We start from the raw sequence: 19618 nt of genomic DNA, 5'->3' as shown, positions 1-19618 counted from the left end.
TTTTCCATTTCAACTACCACATTCCTGAACATTCCCTTTACCATTTCCTTCCCCAAGCCCCAGTGGGACTGCTCACCTCACACATCACCTCAGACATGAAGCCCAACTCCACCCGAAATACAACCAGACTCCCACCACGCCCAGGACCAGGGCATCATCCCTGGAGGCCATGTGACACAGAGATAGAAACTGATCTGTGTCAAATGGGGGCGGACCAACAGAAGCATGAGTGGTCTGAAGGAAAAGGGAAAGGCCTGGCCCATTTTTCCTCCACGGGAAATAAGGAAACACCTCTGAGTGAAGCATTACCAATCAATTACCCATCCTTCATGGGAAGAAACATCCTTTTCAGCACAATTTCTAGCAGGGAGGAAGTACAGGTTTCCATTCTGGTATCGATTTTCAAGTAAACATCTAAGAGCTATTTTGGACAACAAACATTGGAAAGATGCATTTCCAGATATTAGTTTCCTCAAGGCAGTTATGCCTGGAGCTCCACATAAGAACTCATTCCCACCACCACTAGACTCACCTCATCAACAACACTGTTTCTTCTAGCTGTTCACAGACAAGTAGGAAAGATGCATGTGTCTGGCTCCTCCTCCCATACTTTTGAGCAGGACACTCACAGCCCAGCTGATGACAGACCATCACAGCTCCACCACTGAGAGGTGGTCATAGACCAGCCAATGAGAAGGCACCATCTTCAAACCCCCAGTTTGTCCCAATGGACTTTTTCTTTACCACAACCCCTCCCAAACTCTCCCCATTTCCTGTAAAAGAGCATCCTCTCCTTTCTTCTCTGAACTTGCCCATGGATTGGCCATTTCTTGCCTGTCCTGATTTGCACTCCTTGCTATTCCCAATAAACTCGTTTTTGCTTGTAAAATAGACACTTAAAATTAACCTCACTTTGGGGTCAGAAACTGCACCCGTTAGAAGTGTGCTTTCAGTCCTACTCCTGTGCGGACTCAGACTCTTCCTACCTGGACCTGTGCAGGCCTTTGGATCATGGCCTTTTGAAACCAGCCAGTTTGCGGGAAACTGGTTTTTAGGAGTTTTAGGAGATCCCAGTCATCGAATGCCTTGAGGAAAGAGACTACATTCGGATCCAGACAAACCTCCTCAGGACTGCGGATCGCCGACACGTCTCCTTTTGATTGGTGGCATTTTACACGTCACTCCTCTGAACAATGAAGACTTTTCATAGTTTGCGGATAGGTCTTTTAAATAGGATGAAAGTGGTAAATATTAGCTTGGGTGTGCTATTGGAAATCTTTTTTTTTTTTTTTAATTTTTTTTTCAATGTTTTTATTTATTTTTGGGACAGAGAGAGACAGAGCGTGAACGGGGGAGGGGCAGAGAGAGAGGGAGACACAGAATCGGAAACAGGCTCCAGGCTCTGAGCCATCAGCCCAGAGCCCGACGCGGGGCTTGAACTCACAGACCGCGAGATCGTGACCTGGCTGAAGTCGGACGCTTAACTGACTGCGCCACCCAGGCGCCCCTCTTTTTTTTTTTTAAATAACATTGTATCATTTTTTAAAAACTATCTTGACAGCCAGTATGGGGATCGAACCCACAACTCTAAGTGCAAGAGTTGCCCACTCCACTGACTGAGCCAGCCAGCCTGCAAGACCTTTTTTAAAAGGTACCACGGCAGCAATGCTTTCCCTTTCACATCCAGCCCAGTAGTAGGAGTTACAAACTGCTACTCGGCCACATGCCTTAGCCACGGGCAAAACCAAAAACATTTAGCCCGATAGTTGATACACACTTGGGGTACCTCAGGACTCTGGAATATTGTGGAAACAATGAGGTGTTTTTATCTCCAATGGGGATGAAACAGAAGAGGTTCCTATGTCCAAAATTTATCAGATGCTATATTTTGGCCAGCTGATCTGGCTGATATTAGGGGTACTAGGCACCCCAGGTATTATGTCCTGGGGGCCAGAGGAAAGCACCTCATAAGGATTTCCACCAAATCACTGCTCATGGAAACAAACGGGCAAACCTGAGTCATGGTGCAAAGGGATGTCCTTCGAAGTCACAACTTGGCACAAAATTGACTGACACCAAAAATTAGTCCCAAAAAAGAAACAATATTGGAAGTTTACCAATTGTCCATTCCATAAAAAGAGAGAACTCGGGGCACCTGGGTGACTCAGGCAGTTAAACATCTGACTCTTGACTTCCGCTCAGGTCATGATCTTGCAATTCGTGGCATCAAGCCCTGCATCGGGTTGCATGTGGACAGTGTGGAGCCTGCTTGGAATTCTCTCTGCCCCTCCCCCGCTCTCTCAAAACAAATAAATAACAAAAAGAAAAAAGAGAACCGATGTGAAAATATATCCTTTAATAATAAGGATTGAATAGAAGAGCAGGTACTGACTCAGGAAATTCCAGTATCTGCAACAGAGAACAGAGCTTTCAACAATAGAAGTCTACGTGGTGTGATCGTATACTAGAAACATTCTGCAAGGTGAAATTAAAGAAATCTTTTTCTATAATTATATAAAGTGGTACACACACTGCCACACACACACACACTCTCTTCTCACTCCTGGGTCCAAGATATATACTAATGCAAAGGAGACATGTTGTGCACAACAGTGTGATTACTTGAAATCTGAGACAACAACATCTATGTTGTACAGATGCAGAGGAGAAAGAAGGCCACTTAAAACCATTAGCATTCATATCAGTGACATGAACTAGGAATTCATCCATTTGGGATCCCCATTAAGGAAGAGGCACTTTGAAAGACAAAGTCATATTCATAACAATGAAAAGATTTCTGTCCTGCCGGAATTTTTGTGAACAAAATACATCAAGTTCTATACCTGATGTTTTCCCCAAATCTTGTTTGTTCAGGATCATCTCCAGTGTGTTGGCTCACATTCCCAATAAAATTTTAAGGGAGAATAAATGCTTTCCCACAGTGTGTCTGTGCTCACAGATTCCTGGGATACCTGAAGGCTTTTCCACGGTGCTGAAGTTCATAGGGTTTCATGTCACTGTGCTTGACCGTGTGTCCTTGAAGGGAAGAGAGACAAACGAAGGCTTTCCCACAGAGCAGACATTTACGAAGTTTCCCCAGTGTGTGTTCTCATATGTACCTGCAGATGTGTGTGATCCCAGGAGGCCATGCTGCTTATTCAGAGTTTCATTGCACTGTGCGTGTTCGAGTGACGTTTGAAATGTTCACGCTTCTGGAAAGTTTGTCCACACTCCTTAAAATCATGGTGTCTCTCCCCAGTGTGTGTCCACGTGTGTGTTTCCAGGTGTGATGGACACTTGAGGGCCCTCCCACACTGCTCACATTCATAGGGTCACTTTCTAGTGTGTGTCCTAACGTGTACTCGTAGGTTCTCAGAGGAGGTGAAGGCTTTCTCGCAGTGCTGACATTTATAGGGTCTCTCCCCAGTGTGTGTCCGCGCGTGTATTTGCAGGTCTCTGTGATACCTGAAGGCTTTGCCACACTCCTCGCATTCATAGGGTTTCACTACATTGTGTGTGGCCATGTGACGTTCAAAAGGTCGATGCTTCCTGAAAGTTTCCCCACACTCCTTACATTCCAAGTGTCCGCCCACTGAGTGTCTTCTGGCAGTATGTAGTACGAGGGTGTGGTGTCGAATGAACGCTTTTCCACAGTGCTGACATTTATAGGGTCTCTCCCCAGTGTGTGTCCTCACATGAGCTTGCAGACTTGAGTTGTACCTGAAAGTTTTCCCACACTCCTGACATTCATAGGGTCTCTCCCCTGTGTGTGTCCGCATATGTTCTCGCAGATTTCCAAGATATCTGAAGGCTTTCCCACATTGCTGACATTCAAAGGGTCTTTCCCCCGTGTGTGTCCTCATATGGATTCGCAGATCTGTCTGATCCCGGAAGGCTCTGCCACACTGCTTACATTCACAGGGTTTCACCATACTGTGCATGGTCATGTGCCGATTAAAATGTCCACAATTCCAAAAAGATTTCCCACATTCCTTACATTCATAGGGTCTGTCCCCTGTGTGTGTTCTCACATGCCTTACAAGGGCACTGCGACCAGAGAGGGCTTTCCCACAGTGCTGACATTCATAGGACTTCTCCCCAGTGTGTGTTTTCTTATGTGTCTGCAGGCTTGAGTTATACCTGAAGACTTTCCCACACACGTCACACGCATGGACTCTCTTTCCACAGTCACCTCGCACATGACCCTGAAAGGAAGACGTGCGAGTGAAAGCTTTTCCACATTTCTTGCACTCTAGAGATTTTTTACTACTGAGCCTCTTCGATGTCTTAGATACTCTCCCAGTGTCCTGACTTTCATAGGGTTCCTCTATAAGGTCTGTGTCCGTGTGAGCGCTAAGGCTCACGACGCAGCTGCAGGCTAGCCCACACTCCTCACCAGGGCTAGGTTTGAGTCCTGGGTGAGATCCTCTTGGCTTCCCAAGGAAGGAACCATCTGCGAAGGCTTCTCTATGCTTAGCATGTTGACAGGATTTGCCTCTAGTAGGATAACCCTCATGCACAGTAAGACTTGTAATCAGGTTCAGGGTTTCTCCACATGGATCTCCTTCAATACGTTCACAGACACTTTCCACCAAAGGACTTCTGTTCAAAATAAGAAGGCACATGGTTAGGGAATAATGCTTATAAGCGATCTCTTTATTAATTAATGATATATTGATGTTTGTTAATCATTATTGGACTACCTAATGGCCATTGTCAATGAATGGGTATGTTTGTGGCACTGTCTCCATGCTTACAAAGTGGTACAAGCTTACTGCTCTGGCTAAGGACTCAAACAAAGTCATAACTTTCTGGGCTTCTACATATAGTTTTCCCTGATCATTCTTCCCAACTGAATTGTTTTACAGATGATCAATATCTACAATGCATTTATAAAAACTTTGTCTTGTGGGGCGCCTGGGTGGCTCAGTCGGTTAAGCATCCGACTTCAGGTCAGGTCACGATCCCACAGTTTGTGGGTTTGAGCCTCGTGTTGGGCTGTGCTGACAGCTCAGAGCCTGGAGCCTGCTTTGGATTCCATGTCTCCCTCTCTCTCTGTTCCTCCCCCACTCATGCTTTGTCTCTCTCTCTCTCAAAAATAAACATTAAAAAAAATTTAAAAAAAAAAACAAAAAACTCTGTCTTGTGAAAATTCTGACTACACAATTGTTGTGCTAGGTTTACAGCTGTTCTTTAATTTCTAGTCTCATAATCGCCAACATCCCCGTTCCTCCCATGCAAGTGTCAGTCACCTTGAATACCCTTCCTGGGTTTGCAGGTGATCTCCTCTGCTACAAAATGTCTGCTTTTCTCCAAAAACAGAACACGAATCTTTTCTTGTAAATATTCCTGTTTTGTCTTCCCCCGGCGGCTCATTCAGCAAAATGCTCCACTGAGGCCTTGATGTACTTGTGTTACCTTGACTTCGACAACCTGCAAGAATTAGTAGCATAATTTAATTTCTTGGGAATGGTCTGAGGTTTCAGGATAAGAAATAGACCTTACATCGACTTCCAGTCAGATAACGATCCCAAAATGTAAAGGAAGTTCATCAGGAAGAATGGACACATGACCACAGAAAAATTCTGGGGACCCTAGTGGTTTGGGACTTTGCCATTAAGAAGAGTGTATGAAATGGCAGCCTCTTTACTCAGCAATACTTCAAAGTATATGGAGACCAATGTGGAGATAAGTATTATCAGATTATTATCAGATGCTAACTAGGCAAGATACACACATCCACCCCTACCCCTACAAGAGGAACACAAAAAGCTCACTTTGAGGGTGAGAATGGATGAAAAGTCTGGCAGGGAAGCCAAGTGAATGACAAACATCATCTTCTCAAAGAAAGACTGAGTCACCTTTCTAATGGATGTGTCCAAATGCTTTTCCCTTCTCTGGCACCTGGTGCACCCGAGGGTTGCTGGTCTGTCCTGAAGGCACAGAGGCCCTTGGTGAAGCCTTCTGCACTGTCCCAGCTGCCAACGGGAGGTCGGGTGGTGTGTGTGGCTACTGCCCTGTCCCTGGAGAACAGCTCAGCAGGGGGTAGTATTTGAAGGGCATCAAGCAATTTGGAAGATGGATTCATAGTCTTCAAGGTCATTGCTAATGGATACCTGTGTTTTGTTTTGTTTTTAGTGGAAGCATATTGATCTACACTATTGTCAGTTGTACAACATAGTGGTTGGACAATTATATACATTAAAAAGTGCTCAACATAATAAGTGTAATTACTGTCACTATACAAAACTACTATAAAATTATTGACTATATTCTCTGTGCTCTACTTTTCCTTCCTTCCTTATTTATTCAATAAGTGCAAATCTGTTCTTCTCAATCCCCTCCATGATTTCACCTGTCTCTCCATCCCCTTCCAATCTCACAAACACCATTTTATTCTCTGTAGTTCTAAGTCTATCCTTATTTTCTGCTGTTTGTTCGTTCATTATGTTCTTTAGATTTCACATATAAAAGACAGTGTTTGTCTTTCTGTCTTATTTACTTGGAATAATACCCTCTAGACCCATCCAAGTTGTCACAAATTGCAAGACTTCATCCATTTCATATTGCTGATAGTCCCTTGTATGTAGATACCACATCTTCACTATCCATTCATCTGTTGATGGACACCTGCATTGTTTCCATATCTTGAGAATAGTGACTAATGCCACAAAGAAAGTGGGGGTGCATGTATCTTACTGTCCTGGTTTTTTCTTTGGTGAACTACCCAGAAATGCAATTATGGACCATATGGTACTTATGTTTAGCTTTTTGTGGAAGCTCCATACTGTTTTCCAATGTGGCTGTACCAATTTAAATCCCACCAACAATGATGAGTTTCCTTTTCTCCACATCCTCACCAATACTTGTTATATCCTGTGTTTTTTGAAGGTAGCCATTCTGGCTGCTTTAAGGTGACAGCTCATTGTGGTTTTGATTTGCATTTCTCTGAGGATAAGTGCTATTGAGCAGCTTTTCATGTGCTAAGTGGCCAACTCTATATCTCCTTTAGGAAAATGTCTGTTATGTTCCTCATCCCATTTTTTATTTTTCCTTTTGTTTCCCTTACCTGAAGGGAGAATTCCACAAAAATATTGCCAAGGCTGATGACATCCATGAGTTTATCTCCTCTGTTTTGTCTTAAGAGGTATGTGGGTTCAAGTCTTACACATAAGTATCTAATCCATATTGAGTTTACTTTTGTGTGAGATGATGTAAGAAGGTGGTCGAGCCTTACTTTTGCAGGTAAGCTGTCTCATTTTTCTAACACCATTTATTGAAGAGACAGTCTTTTTCCCATTGTATATAATCAGCTCCTTTTTTTGTGGATGATTTGACCATATAAGCATGGGTTTATTTCTGGACTCTCTTCTGTTCTCTTGATCTATAGGTCTCTTTTTGTGCCAGTACGATACTGTTTTGTTTCGTATAGTTTTGTAGTATAGTTTGAAATCTGGGACTGTTGTATCTTCAGCTTTGGAATGCTTTCTTTCTCAGCATTGCTTTAGTTATTTGGAATCTTCACTGTTTCAATAAAAATTTTAGAATTTTTGCTCTAGTTCTTTGAAAAATATTATTAGTATGTCAATAGGGATTGCATTGAATATGTAGAGTGCTTTTCATAGTATGGACATTTTTAACAATATTAACCCTTACAATCCATGACAATGGTATATCTTTCCACTTACTGTGTCATTTTCAATTCATTCATTAAATGTCTTATACTTTCAGAGTACAGGCCTTTCAACTTCATTGAGTACATTTATTCACTATATTTTCTTGTTTTTGAAGGGACTGAACATGAGATTGCTTTCTTAATTCCTCTTTCTGCCATTTTGTTATTATAGAAAAACAACAGACTTAGGTATTATTACTTTTGTATCTTTCAATGATTCTAGTTCTAATAGTACTTGGTGAAGTTTCAAGGATTTTCTATGAATAGTTTCAAATCATCTGCAAATATTGACCATATTTTCATCTTCCTTAACAGTTTGCATATTTCTTAATCTTGTCTGACTTGTTTGGTTAGGACTTCCAGTACTATGTTAAATCAAAGTGGTGAGAGTGGACATCGTGTTTTGTTCCTGATCATAGAGGAAAAACTTTTGGCTCTTGACCACTGAGTATGGTAGCTATGGGTTTGTCATATGTGGCCTATATTCTGTTGAGGTATATTCCCTGTATACACACTTTTTGAGAGTTTTTATGAGGAATGGAGGTTCGATTTTGTCCAAAGATTTTCTACATCTATGGAGATGATCACATGATTTTTAATAATTTATCTCATTAGTGTGGTGTATCATATGTTGATGGATATGCTTATGTTAAATCCTTGCATCCATGGAATAAATCCCATTTGATTATGGTGAATGCTCCTTTGAATATATTTTGAATTCAGTTTGCTAACATTTTGTTTTATATTTGACATCTGTGTTCAACAGGGATATTCCTGTGTAACTTTTTTTCTCTTTGTAGTGACTTTGTCTGGTTTTGGTATCAGGGTAATGCTGGCCTTATGGAACGAACTTGCAAGTATTCTTTCCGCCTCTATTTTTGAGAATAGTTTGAGTAGGATAGGTATAACTCTTCTTTATATGTTTGGCAGATTGTACCTGTGAGGCCATCTGGATGGTTCTGGATTTTTTCCTAGGAGTTGTTTCACTAGTAATTCAATTTTGTTTCTTGTAATGGATGTATTTACATTTTCTATTACGTCTTGATCTAGCCTTGGCAGATTACAGTTTCCAAAAACTTGTCTATTTCTTCTAGCTTGTGCAGTTTGTTGGCAAACAATTTCTCATGCTAATCTATTTCAATCCATTGTATTTCTGTGGTGTTGATTGCAAGTTTTCTTTCTAGTTTCATTAGTTTCATTTCTAATTTTGAGCCTTCTCTCTTGTCTTCTTGATTACTTTCACCAGATATTGTCAATTTTATCTTTTCAAAGAACCAGCTCTTCTTGCAATTGATCTATTTTAAAATCTCCATTTCATTTATTTCTGCTCTGTTCGCTACGATTTGGGCTTTGCTTGTTCTTTTTCTAGTTACTCTAGGTGCAATGGTAGAATGTTTGAGATTTTTCTTGTTTCCTGACATAGGCTTGTGTCACTATACACTTCCCTCTTCAAACTGCTTATGCTACACATGCCAAAAATCTTCCATCACTGCATTCATTCAGTGAATACCTGGAGGTATTTAACAACTTCACTTTAATTTCTTTGTTGTTTAGTAACATTCTGTTAGGCTCCATGCGTTGGAGCTTCCTTCTGTTTTCTTGTACTTGACTTGTACTTTCATACTGCTATGCATGGAAAACATGCTTGGTATGGTTTCAGTCTTCTTAAATTTACTGCAACTTGTAAAATTTTGGGCCTAACCTATGGTCTATCCTGCAGAATGTTCCATGCAGACTTGAAAAGAATGTGTATTCCACTGTTTGGGATGGACTGTCCTGTATACATCTATTAAGTCCATCTGGTCTGATGTGTCACTGAAATCCATTCTTTCCTTACTGATTATTAGTCTAGACGTTCTATGCATTCACATTAGTGGAGTGTTAAATTCTCTCACAATTACTGTACTACTGTCATTTTCTGCCTTTGTATTTAGTAATGTTTGCTTTATATATTGAGGTGTCCCTGTCAGATGCATAGATATATGCAATTGTTATACGCCCCCTGTTGGATTGATCTGTTTGTCATCGTGTCATGGCCTTTGTCTACTACAGTCTTTGTTTTGAAGTCTGCTTTATCTCATAGAAGTATTTCTTTTTTTTTTAATTTTTTTTTCAACGTTTATTTATTTTTGGGACACAGAGAGACAGAGCATGAACGGGGGAGGGGCAGAGAGAGAGGGAGACACAGAATCGGAAACAGGCTCCAGGCTCTGAGCCATCAGCCCAGAGCCTGACGCGGGGCTCGAACTCACGGACCGCGAGATCGTGACCTGGCTGAAGTCGGACGCTTAACCGACTGCGCCGCCCAGGCGCCCCAACATAGAAGTATTTCTACCTCTGCTTTTTTCCCCACTTCCATTTGCATGGAAAATCTATTTCCATCTGCTTGACTTTCAGTCTGTGTCCACTGGGTGACAGTGACTCCCTTGCAGGCAGAATATACATGGGTCTTTTCTTCTTATTCATTCAGTCACTGTAGATCTTTTGATTGGAGCCTTCAGTCCACCTACACTGAAAGTAACTATTGAGAGGCATGTACTTCTTGCTATTTCGTTCAATGTTTTCTAAGTGCTTTCATAGTTCTTCTCTGTTCCTTTCTACTCATGCTCTCTCCTCGTGTGATCTGACAACTTTCCCTAATGTTTTGCTTGTGTACCTTTCACTATTTTCTGTGCATGGATTATAGGGTTTTGGTTTATGGTCACCATGAGGTTCATATGTAATATCTTGTGCATACAGCAGTATGTATTACATTAATAATTGCTTATTTGAACACATTCTAAAACACATTTATACTCCCCCACATTTTATGGGTATGATGTCATACTTCATGTCTTTTTTTCCCCAAGGGTTCACACCAATGAATATGGGGCTTGAACTTATGACTCTGAGATGAAGAGTCACACACTCTACCCACTGAGCCAGCCAGGAACCACATATTTCACATCTTTTCTTGTGTATCCCTTGAGTAACCTCAAGATACAACTTTTGAGTTTACTACTTTTGAGTTTTACCTTCATACTAATTCTGTAAGTGATTGATTTACTATCCTTACCACACATTTGCTTCTACCAGGAATTAAAAATGTTTTTTTTAACGTTTATTTATTTTGAGAGAGAGAGACAGAGTGTGAGCAGAGGAGGGGCAGAGAGAGAGGGAGACACAGAACCCAAAGCAGGCTCCAGGCTCTGAGTGGTCAGCACAAAGCCTGACATGGGGCTCGGACCCAGGAACTGTGAGAATATGACCTGAGCTGAAATTGGATGCTTAACTGACTAAGCTGCCCAGGTGCCCCTCTGCCAGCAATTTTGTTTTTCCTTTCATACTTTTCATGTTTCTACTTTTGGCCTTTTCTTTTCCACTTAAAAGAAGTCCTTTGAGATTTCTTGTAAAGCTGGGTTAATGGTGATGAACATCTTTAATTATTTTTCTCTGGGAAGCTCTGTCTCTTTCAATTCTGAATGATCAACTTTGCCTGGTAGAATATCCTTGGTCATAGTTATTTCCTTTTGGCCCTTCGAAAGTATTATGGCACTCCCCACTGACTTGCCATGTTTCTGCTAAAAAAATCAGCTGACAGCCTTACGAAATTTCCCTTAGAGTTTACAGTTTGCTTTTCTCTTTCTTCTTAGACCTTATCTCCTTAGTTTTAAGTTTTTTTCCCGTTTTATTATAAGTCTTGGCGTGAACGTCCTTTGGTTCATCCTGTTTAGGCTTGCTGTCCTTCCTGGATCTGGATATCTGTTCCCATCTCCTGATTAGGGAAATTCTCAGCTTTTGTTTTTTCTAGTAAGTTTCTGCCCCTTTCTCTCTCTTCCCCTCCTTAGACTTCTCTAATAAAATGTTATTACCCCTGACATGGTATAGTATGGGGCAGTTAGTTAGACATGAGTGAGGAGGGATAAAACAGATCTGGCCACAACCTCAGAGCCACCCCTACGTGGGGTGTGGCGGGGGGGTGGGGCTAACAGCCACACCTACAGAGCCACCTCTAAGGGCTAACAAAACAGGAAAGGCCTAGCCACCGAGCTGGCTCAAAAGCCACAAAGGTGTGTATGAGGGAGGTGTGTGTAAGGCGTGTGTATGAGGGAGCCTCAGTGGCTCAGTCTGTTTAGCATCTGACTCTTGATTTTGGCTCAAGTCGTGATACCAGGGCCATGGGATCAGGCCCTGCTTTGGACTCCGTGCTTAGCGTGTAGCCTGAGAATTCCCTCTCTCTCTCTCTCTCCCTCTCCCTTTGCCCCATCCTCTGCTTGCATACTCTCTCTCTCTAAAAAAAAAAATTCAAAACCAAAAAGCCACATTGGGACTTTCAAGAGCTGAGCCATGTGCAGAAAGAGGGCAACTTACTCTTAAGGTTACAGCAAAAGCTCATAAAACTCATAAATAGCAAAAACTCATAAACAGACAATATGTAAATCTGTACAATTCTAACAGAATGAATCATGAGCAGGCACAGGCACAGAAGCCCAAATATTCTCCAACCACCATTTTGCCAGTCAAAATGTCAACCAAAGGCAAATTTACACGTACACGAAGCAGGCTTCAAAGGAGAGCATCGTGGGGCCACTGCCCCTCTTACTCCAGCAGTGGCCCCTTTTCTCTAATGGAAAGCTCAATGACTACGCATATCTACTCAAGCCACCCCAGCTCCCCATTCTGGTACAGGTCTCCGATTCTTTGGTGCATCCAGGACAAGAACCAAGCAGCCCAGTAGTGACAGAGGTCCCAGAACCTGTCCTCACTTATTTGTCAGTATTGTTCTTTTGCTGTTCATCCTGGTGGCTTCTCACCAGTGCATCTTCCAGATGACTGATCTGTGTTTAACATCCTCTTACCTCCTGCAGATTCCATCTGGTGTTTTTCAGGCCAGTTATGGAAACTCTGAGCTGTGACTGGTTTTTGTTTATAGTTTCTATCTTCTTGTTGAAGGTCTGTGTTTCTATATTCTTCTCTCAAGACTGGTGAGGATCTGCAGGACCATGACTTTGAACTCTGTCTCTGGTAGGTCTCTTATCTCCGTATCATGTAGCTCATTTTCAGTGGTTTTGTCCTGTTGTTTCCTTTATAACATATTTGTTTGTCTCCTCCCTGTGCTGGCATGTAGCAAGTCGGCAACATTTCTTGGTCTTAAAACTAGTGGCCTTGGAGTGCCTGGTGGTTTGCTCCGTTGGTTAAGCACCCAACTCTGGGTTTCAGCTCAGGTCATGATCTCACGGTTCGTGAGATCAAGTCCACATTGTGCTCTGTGCTGACAGTGCGAAGCCTCCTTGGGATTCTCTCTCTCCCCGTCCCCCACTCTCATGAGTAGTGTCTACACACACTCTCTCTCCCTCTCAAAATAAATAAACTTAAAAAACAGGGTAATAAACAACCAATTTAACACATAAAACTATGCTTTTGTGGAAAAGCTATATGACTCCAGATAGGTTTCATGAATGCTTGGACCAACTCTGTCCTTCTTCCAATGTATTCCCATTCCTCCGGCCCAGTAAGAATAGCCAATTGTAAGAAACATTTCTTCCCTAAATGACTAGTGAAGGTATGGAGCCATCCTTACCCACAGCAGACAGGTTCCTGCAGGTCTCCAGCATCACATCTCTGTAGAGCTTCCTCTGACTACGATTCAGCAAAGCCCACTCTTCCGGGGTGAAGTTCACAGCCACATCCTCAAAGACCACAGAGGCCTGAAACATACCACACATTCTATTGCAGCAAAGCTCCATCTACACCCACATGTGTGGGAGAATAAAGGGTGACGGGCAGGGAGCTGACTCCATTCCTAGGACCCCTGAGTCACAACAGAGGGTGAGGACAACAGCTGACATAGACTTACACACACCCAATTTACGGGGTTATTTACACTGAGACAGATCTGAGCAGACCAGTACTGTACAGACTGAAAAGTGAAATATTCACTCGGACAACACACAGACCGGAGGACACGCGCGTGGCTGGCTCTAAGACGATTATGCCTCGTCAGCTCCAAGAACTGGAACCAGAATGTCAGAATGGTGTGGACACTCGGATTCCAGTGCTGCTTGATGTGAGCAGCTCTCGCCCTGGAAGGAACAAGGGCAAGAAGCTTGGTGGCGTCCCCTCTCTTCCGACAGAGGCAGACACGACCCTTTTCCCAGATTAGGTGGGCTCTGGGCACGGACACAGGCCAGGGCCCGGGCGCCTGGCACACCTGGTTTGTAAGACGAGTCCGGGGCCTTAAGAAACGTGGAAGTTAGCAGGGCCGCTCAAACTTTTAACCCAGGGCCCAGAATTCAAGGAAAAGGGCACCAGAAGGAAGAGTCCCTGAGGGATTGATGGGGACACAGCCACCGCTCACGTTAACACAGGAGGAAGAATCACAGTGTATGGACCGTTTTTAGGCAACAGACCTGAGTGATGGAAAGATATGCAGCAAAGGGAGCAGTGAGCACACAGCTGAATGCACACGTGCCCCTGAGTGACCTGCCTCAAAATGGCCACAGGCCCTAACTAACCCCTGCGACTTACAACCGGGCACAGGTCCCACACAGGGAGCATTCCAAAGGTTCCCATGCTCCCTCGTGACCCCATAACTGTAGCCCCGCCTCCCGGCAGACGGTCTCTCCTTTGCCATCCTGCCCGCTGCTCCCTTGCAGGGTATTCAGCAAACTCCCATCTCCTCTGTTCTGCCTTGGGGGGAATTCTCTCACCCCGAGCTGCGGGCCTCCCCCCTGATCGGGTCGCCCCACATTTGATGGCCTTCACAGGGACCCTCTGCTGTACTGGGCCTCTCCTGGGATTTCCTAGGAATTTCTTGGGAGTTTCCCTTGGTGGCCTGACTCTAGTGTTCTCTGGGCAGCTGACAACCTCCACCTGAGAGGTTCCTCCTTGGTGAGGATCCCAAGTCCCAGGGGGCGTCTATGGGGCACCCCTTGCCCAACAGGATGAGGGATTTCCCCTCTTGCCCTTCAGGGGGGTTCCTTGACTCCTTCTCCTTTCTTTTTGCCCTTTGGCAGGTGTAACCATACTCCTCACCAGGCAGCCAAAGTTCTCTATCCAAGGGGTCCCTGGTATGGTCTATGGGTCTGAGGGTGAACAAGGTCAGACCATTCGGGCCTGTATGGGCGAATGACCCCTTTCCTCTCCTCTCCACTCTGTTCCCAAGGTCTATTCCCAACGAGTGGCACAGGTGGCAATGGCAGCTCGGCCGTGGTGAATCCGCACATGTGAAGGACTCAGCTGGGACCCTTTCCTGATGCTGGCTGAGTCTCACCAGCCTTGCTTCTGTCAGATTCCCCCCTTAACTCCTTGGTTCCCATGTATGCAGCTGCCATCTTGATCTACAAGCAAACACATTCCTACACATCTGAGTGCTGAGCCCTCCCCTCCTTTTTGCTTAAGTACAATGAGAATCTGTTCTCCTTGTAACAAGACACCATTGGACACATTGGTTATTTCACCAAAGATTTGACAGGAATGTCGGATTTGAGACAGACCTGCATAGACCCAGAACTAACCAGACAGCTTGAAGGAATTAAGGTGGACTTTGTGGAGCCAATCAACCCCCCTGGAAATACTGGCCTGATGCCTTGCTGACAGAGTTCCCAGCAGCCTTACCAGGTGAGTCAAGTCAACTCCTGGCAGGTGCCAGAAACCTCAGGATAGTTTGGGGACCTTGAGAAGAAGAAATCACATAAATCTACAGGTCCTGCAGCAAGTCTGATGACAAATATTTGGCTTGTCTTCTGGCCTCGAGGGGCTATTAAAACTTCAGTCTCTAGAGGGGCGCCTGGGTGGCTCAGTCGGTTAAGCGTCCAACTTCGGCTCAGGTCATGATCTCATGGTCCGTGAGTTCAAGCCCCGTTTCAGTGTCTGTGCTGACAGCTCAGAGCCTGGAGCCTGCTTCGGATTCTAAGTCTCCCCCTCTCTCTCTGATCCTCCCTTGTTCATGCTCTGTCTCTCTTTGTCTCAAAAATAAACATTTAAATAAATAAAGTTTTTTTAAAAAGTTCGATCTAGAGATTCCTTATGAAAATTTTGAGCAAAGCAAGCTTTTTAAAAAACCTATATGGCCAATCACTGTTCTTGCTGAGCGTTTGTAAATAACTAGGCCATTTTGTTAAAACTGGACCTGTTTTACAAACAAATCAGTCTTGATTTGGCTATCTCTAGAGATAAGAGTGAATGCAGAGAGAAAATAATTATGTTTTCAAAACAACATCTTTGTAGATACTGAGTTTTTGGTACTATTTCTTATAAACCAGACTAGGTTTTGAATTCTTCTGGTTTCCTCAAATATCTGGCTAGAGCTCTCCAAACTAAGGTTTCATATCTTCCTTTCTCATAACTTAAAATCATTAAAAGTTAAAACTGCTGTTTTTATTAAAATTCTGAATACCAACGCTAGACAACTTGACGTGAACTTCAGAGAGACTGCCACAATAACTCATGTACAGAGAATCGTCATGCTTGTTACTCTGTTTGGATAAGAACAGAACCCCAGGGACACAGCATTATTTGAACAGCTGGAAAATGGGAAGGACTCCCCAACAACTGCATGACTCAACTGTCACCTTGACCAATTCTGCATGGCTGTGATAAGAAATTCACTCCTTAAACGCTTGAGCATATCCCACTCCACGTGATTAACTATGGACTTACAGAAATAAGGGATGTCCTCATTTTCCTTACATTGGATTGCATGGTGCAGGTTGGGACGTCCTTATCTCCAGGGAGAGGTAGCTCCCATTTGCCAACAATTCCTCATAATTAGGATATTGTTAAGGTTAGACATCAGGCATTGAAGGCTTATTAATGGTCCTCTCCTGTAACCATATTTCTCCTGGAAAACCTCTATGGATTTAAAATTACAAATAGAGGTTTTAGCCAGGCATACAACAGCCATCTTTAACCAAGCCCAACACACAGTCACCCACAAATGGAGAAGGTGACCCTCCAATACCCAATGGCCTGATATCCTGCAGCAGCTCAAAAAGGAACCTATGCTTTCATTAAAACAGAGTGCCATGTATGCGCTCCAGATTACCCCAATAACATAACAGGAGCGCTGACAGATACAAATCCTCACGTCGGTGCTTGAAAGGATCCCTCCCTCTCCTTTAATGACTGGCGAAACTCCTGGACTGGAGGAAGATCATGGTCAACTATCAAAGGTCTTTTCTTCAGGCTTATTTTCCTGCTGAATGTTGACATACCAGGGACATCTCTATGCCCTCATTCAGCAGGAAGAAGCTACTGAAGGTGACACCCCTGTCCTAACGCCAAAGATTTGTCATTTTCCACCTGTCAGGGGGATGTCAGGGCCACATTTAGACAACAGGCTTCACCAATGGAAACCTGAGTTAGGCAAAAGGGCCCACAGTCACCACACAGATGGATAAAAAACAGGCTCATGAAGTGACCCGCCTCTAGATAGCCACAGGCCCCAACTCTCCAATGGTCTACTTACAACCGGGCACAGTTACCACAAAAAGGGCGAATTTCCATGTGTCCCTACACTCCTTCACTCTGCCCTATGACCATAGCTCGTCACCACCACCTGGTGGCCTGCAGCTCCCCTACAGTGCATTCAAAGGACTTCTAACTCCTTTGTTGGGTAAATTCTGCTGTGGGTGAATTCTTTCACAGCCTATGCTGCCCACCCTCCCTCCCCAACCAATCTGAACACCCTACACATAGTATCTTTGGAGCAATATGAGGACACCACATCACTGAAGGAAAAAGCAAACAATTATGAGAAAATCATCAGGAATTACTTAAATAAAAGACATGTTTCCACAACCTAAGCACACAGAATCCCAGCTACATCAGCTACAATGAAGGCAACACCATTTCATCTGGGGCTGCAGCGTGGGTTTGCTAGTCACATCTGATACGAGGCTTGTAACCTACACAGGTTTTTCAAAACTTGTATAACAACAATAAAAAAGATTATATTATAGGTTACATTATAAAGACAAATAATACAACTAAATAATGGACAAAAAAATGTGAATGCACGTTTCCCTAGGAAGATACAGAAGTGGCCAAAAAGCACATGAAATGAGCTCAACGTCACCACACATCAGGGATCCATATGCAAAATGCAACCATGCACAGACACTTCCAATCTACCCCATGTGGCCAGTTTATCCTGACACCAAAATTAATCCTATATGAAATGGATTCTACAGGGGTGCCTGGGTGGCTCAGTTGGTTGAATGTCTGACTTCGGCTCAGGTCATGATCTCTCAAGTCTGTGAGTTCCAGCCCTGCGTCAGGCCCCGTGCTGACAGCTCCGAGCCTGGAGCCTGCTTCTGATTCTGTATCTCCCTCTCTCTCCCCTCTCTCTCTGCCTCCCCCGATCATGCTCTGTCTCTCTCAATCTCAAAAAATGAATGTTTAAAAAAAATTTAAAAATAGTAATAAAATGGATTCTACAATGTGACCAAGTGAGATTTATCTGGGAATAAAATGGTTGGCTCACCAAGCAAAATAGCAGTCATAAACTTCATGAACAGAAGAGAAACAAAAACCCCATGGTCACTTACACACAGAAAAGGTATCTCCTTGAACCCACCACCCTCTCTTGACAAAAATACTCAGCCAACTAGGAACAGAAGGGAACTTCCTCATCCCGGAAAAGGGGCGGCGGGGAAAAGTCCACGCCTAACATTTGCGCACCCAGACACTTCTCCAAAGAACATATGCAAATGACCAGTGGGTCGATGAAAAGATGCTAGACATTCGTCACGCGGGACACGCACCTCGAACTACCAGCAGAGGCCCCTTCGCACCCACCACACTGGCTATAAAGACGCCCCAGGAAGCGCCGGCGAGGACGTGAGCGGGGCGCATTCTCCTTCATTTATCCTGCTGCGGATGTAAGCGGGGGCGGCCGCTTTGGAAGAGTCTGGTGGACCCCCAACATGAGCAACGTGGAGTTCCCACCCCACACGGCAGGTCCGCTCCTCGTATCCACCTGCCCCAGACCCGGGAGGACTAGCGCCATCACACACACGCGTGCGCACGCGCTCTGCTCTCCGCGGCACGACTCCCGATCGCCAGCGATGAAAACCACCCAGAAGCCGGGCACCTCTTCCAGGCTGAGTAAGGGCGACACGACTGAAGTGCAGGCAGGAGTCCACAGGGGAAGCTCCCCAACCTGCCGCTCAGGGCCAAGGGCAGACACAACACGGAGAGACGCACCTGCACACCCATAATGCCTCACTGTTCATGCAGGAGGAAAGATTATTTCCTCCGGTGGCAACAGCTCAGCCAATGAGAGACAATCATAGGCCAGCCAATGAGAGCCAGTCACAGTCCAGCCCATGCGAGAGAGCCAGAGCTCAGCCAGTGAGAGCCACAGCCCAGCCAATGAGAGACAGTCACAACCCAGCCAATGAGGGATGGTCGCAGCCCAGCCAATGAGAGACAGTCATGCCTCGGCCAATGAAAGAGAGCCACAGTTCAGCCAATGAGAAGCCACTACACGTGGAACACCCAGTTTGCTCCAATGGCTTTCCGGTTTGGCACAGCCCCTCCCAATGTCCCCTCTCCTCTAGGAAAAAGCGTTCCTCCCTTTGTTCCTCCCTTTCTTCTCCAGACTTGCCTGTGGTATTGCTGGGGCTTACCTGTCCCAAATCCCAATTCTCTGCTATTCTCATTTTTTTCCTGGAAAAATAACTGCCGGTTTCATTTTTAAGTTAACGTTACTTGGTGATCACCAGGGGACCCAGAGGAGACCCCAACCACTCCAGGCTGGCGAGCAAACAGGTGCAGGTACCCACGGAGCCCACTGCTCTGCTTTCTTGGGGACCCTGAAGTGGAGGTTGTTTTGTGCTGAGATCAGAGCCCCGCTCCCTGGGTCTGCGCTCTCCTGTGTGTGCACTCTCCAGGGTTTATTCAGAACCTGTGTTAGGGGCTTGTCCTTTCTCGGAGAACTCATTTTTGTTCCGACTACTT

General features: G+C 44.4%; 1 protein-coding gene across 3 annotated transcripts in view; it reads right to left on the bottom strand.

The window, feature by feature from the left end:
- Positions 1-2337: 2337 nt before the first annotated feature.
- LOC122486663 (zinc finger protein 77-like) overlaps positions 2338-19618 on the bottom strand; it is an 84137-nt gene continuing 66856 nt past the window's right edge. For all 3 annotated transcript variants that reach the window (XM_043586096.1, XM_043586095.1, XM_043586094.1), the window contains 3 exons: positions 13236-13362; positions 5253-5433; positions 2338-4602 (listed from right to left, as the gene is read on the bottom strand). In XM_043586096.1, the coding sequence (XP_043442031.1) occupies positions 3333-4602; positions 5253-5433; positions 13236-13269 (1485 nt within the window). In that variant the 5' untranslated portion in view covers positions 13270-13362 and the 3' untranslated portion in view covers positions 2338-3332. The remainder of the gene's footprint in view (positions 4603-5252; positions 5434-13235; positions 13363-19618) is intronic.

This window comes from Prionailurus bengalensis, chromosome A2 (assembly GCF_016509475.1).
Source record: "Prionailurus bengalensis isolate Pbe53 chromosome A2, Fcat_Pben_1.1_paternal_pri, whole genome shotgun sequence".
NCBI classification, from domain to species: Eukaryota; Metazoa; Chordata; class Mammalia; order Carnivora; family Felidae; genus Prionailurus; species Prionailurus bengalensis.
Note: the sequence above shows the minus strand (reverse complement) of the source record. Positions and strands in the feature narration are given on the sequence as shown.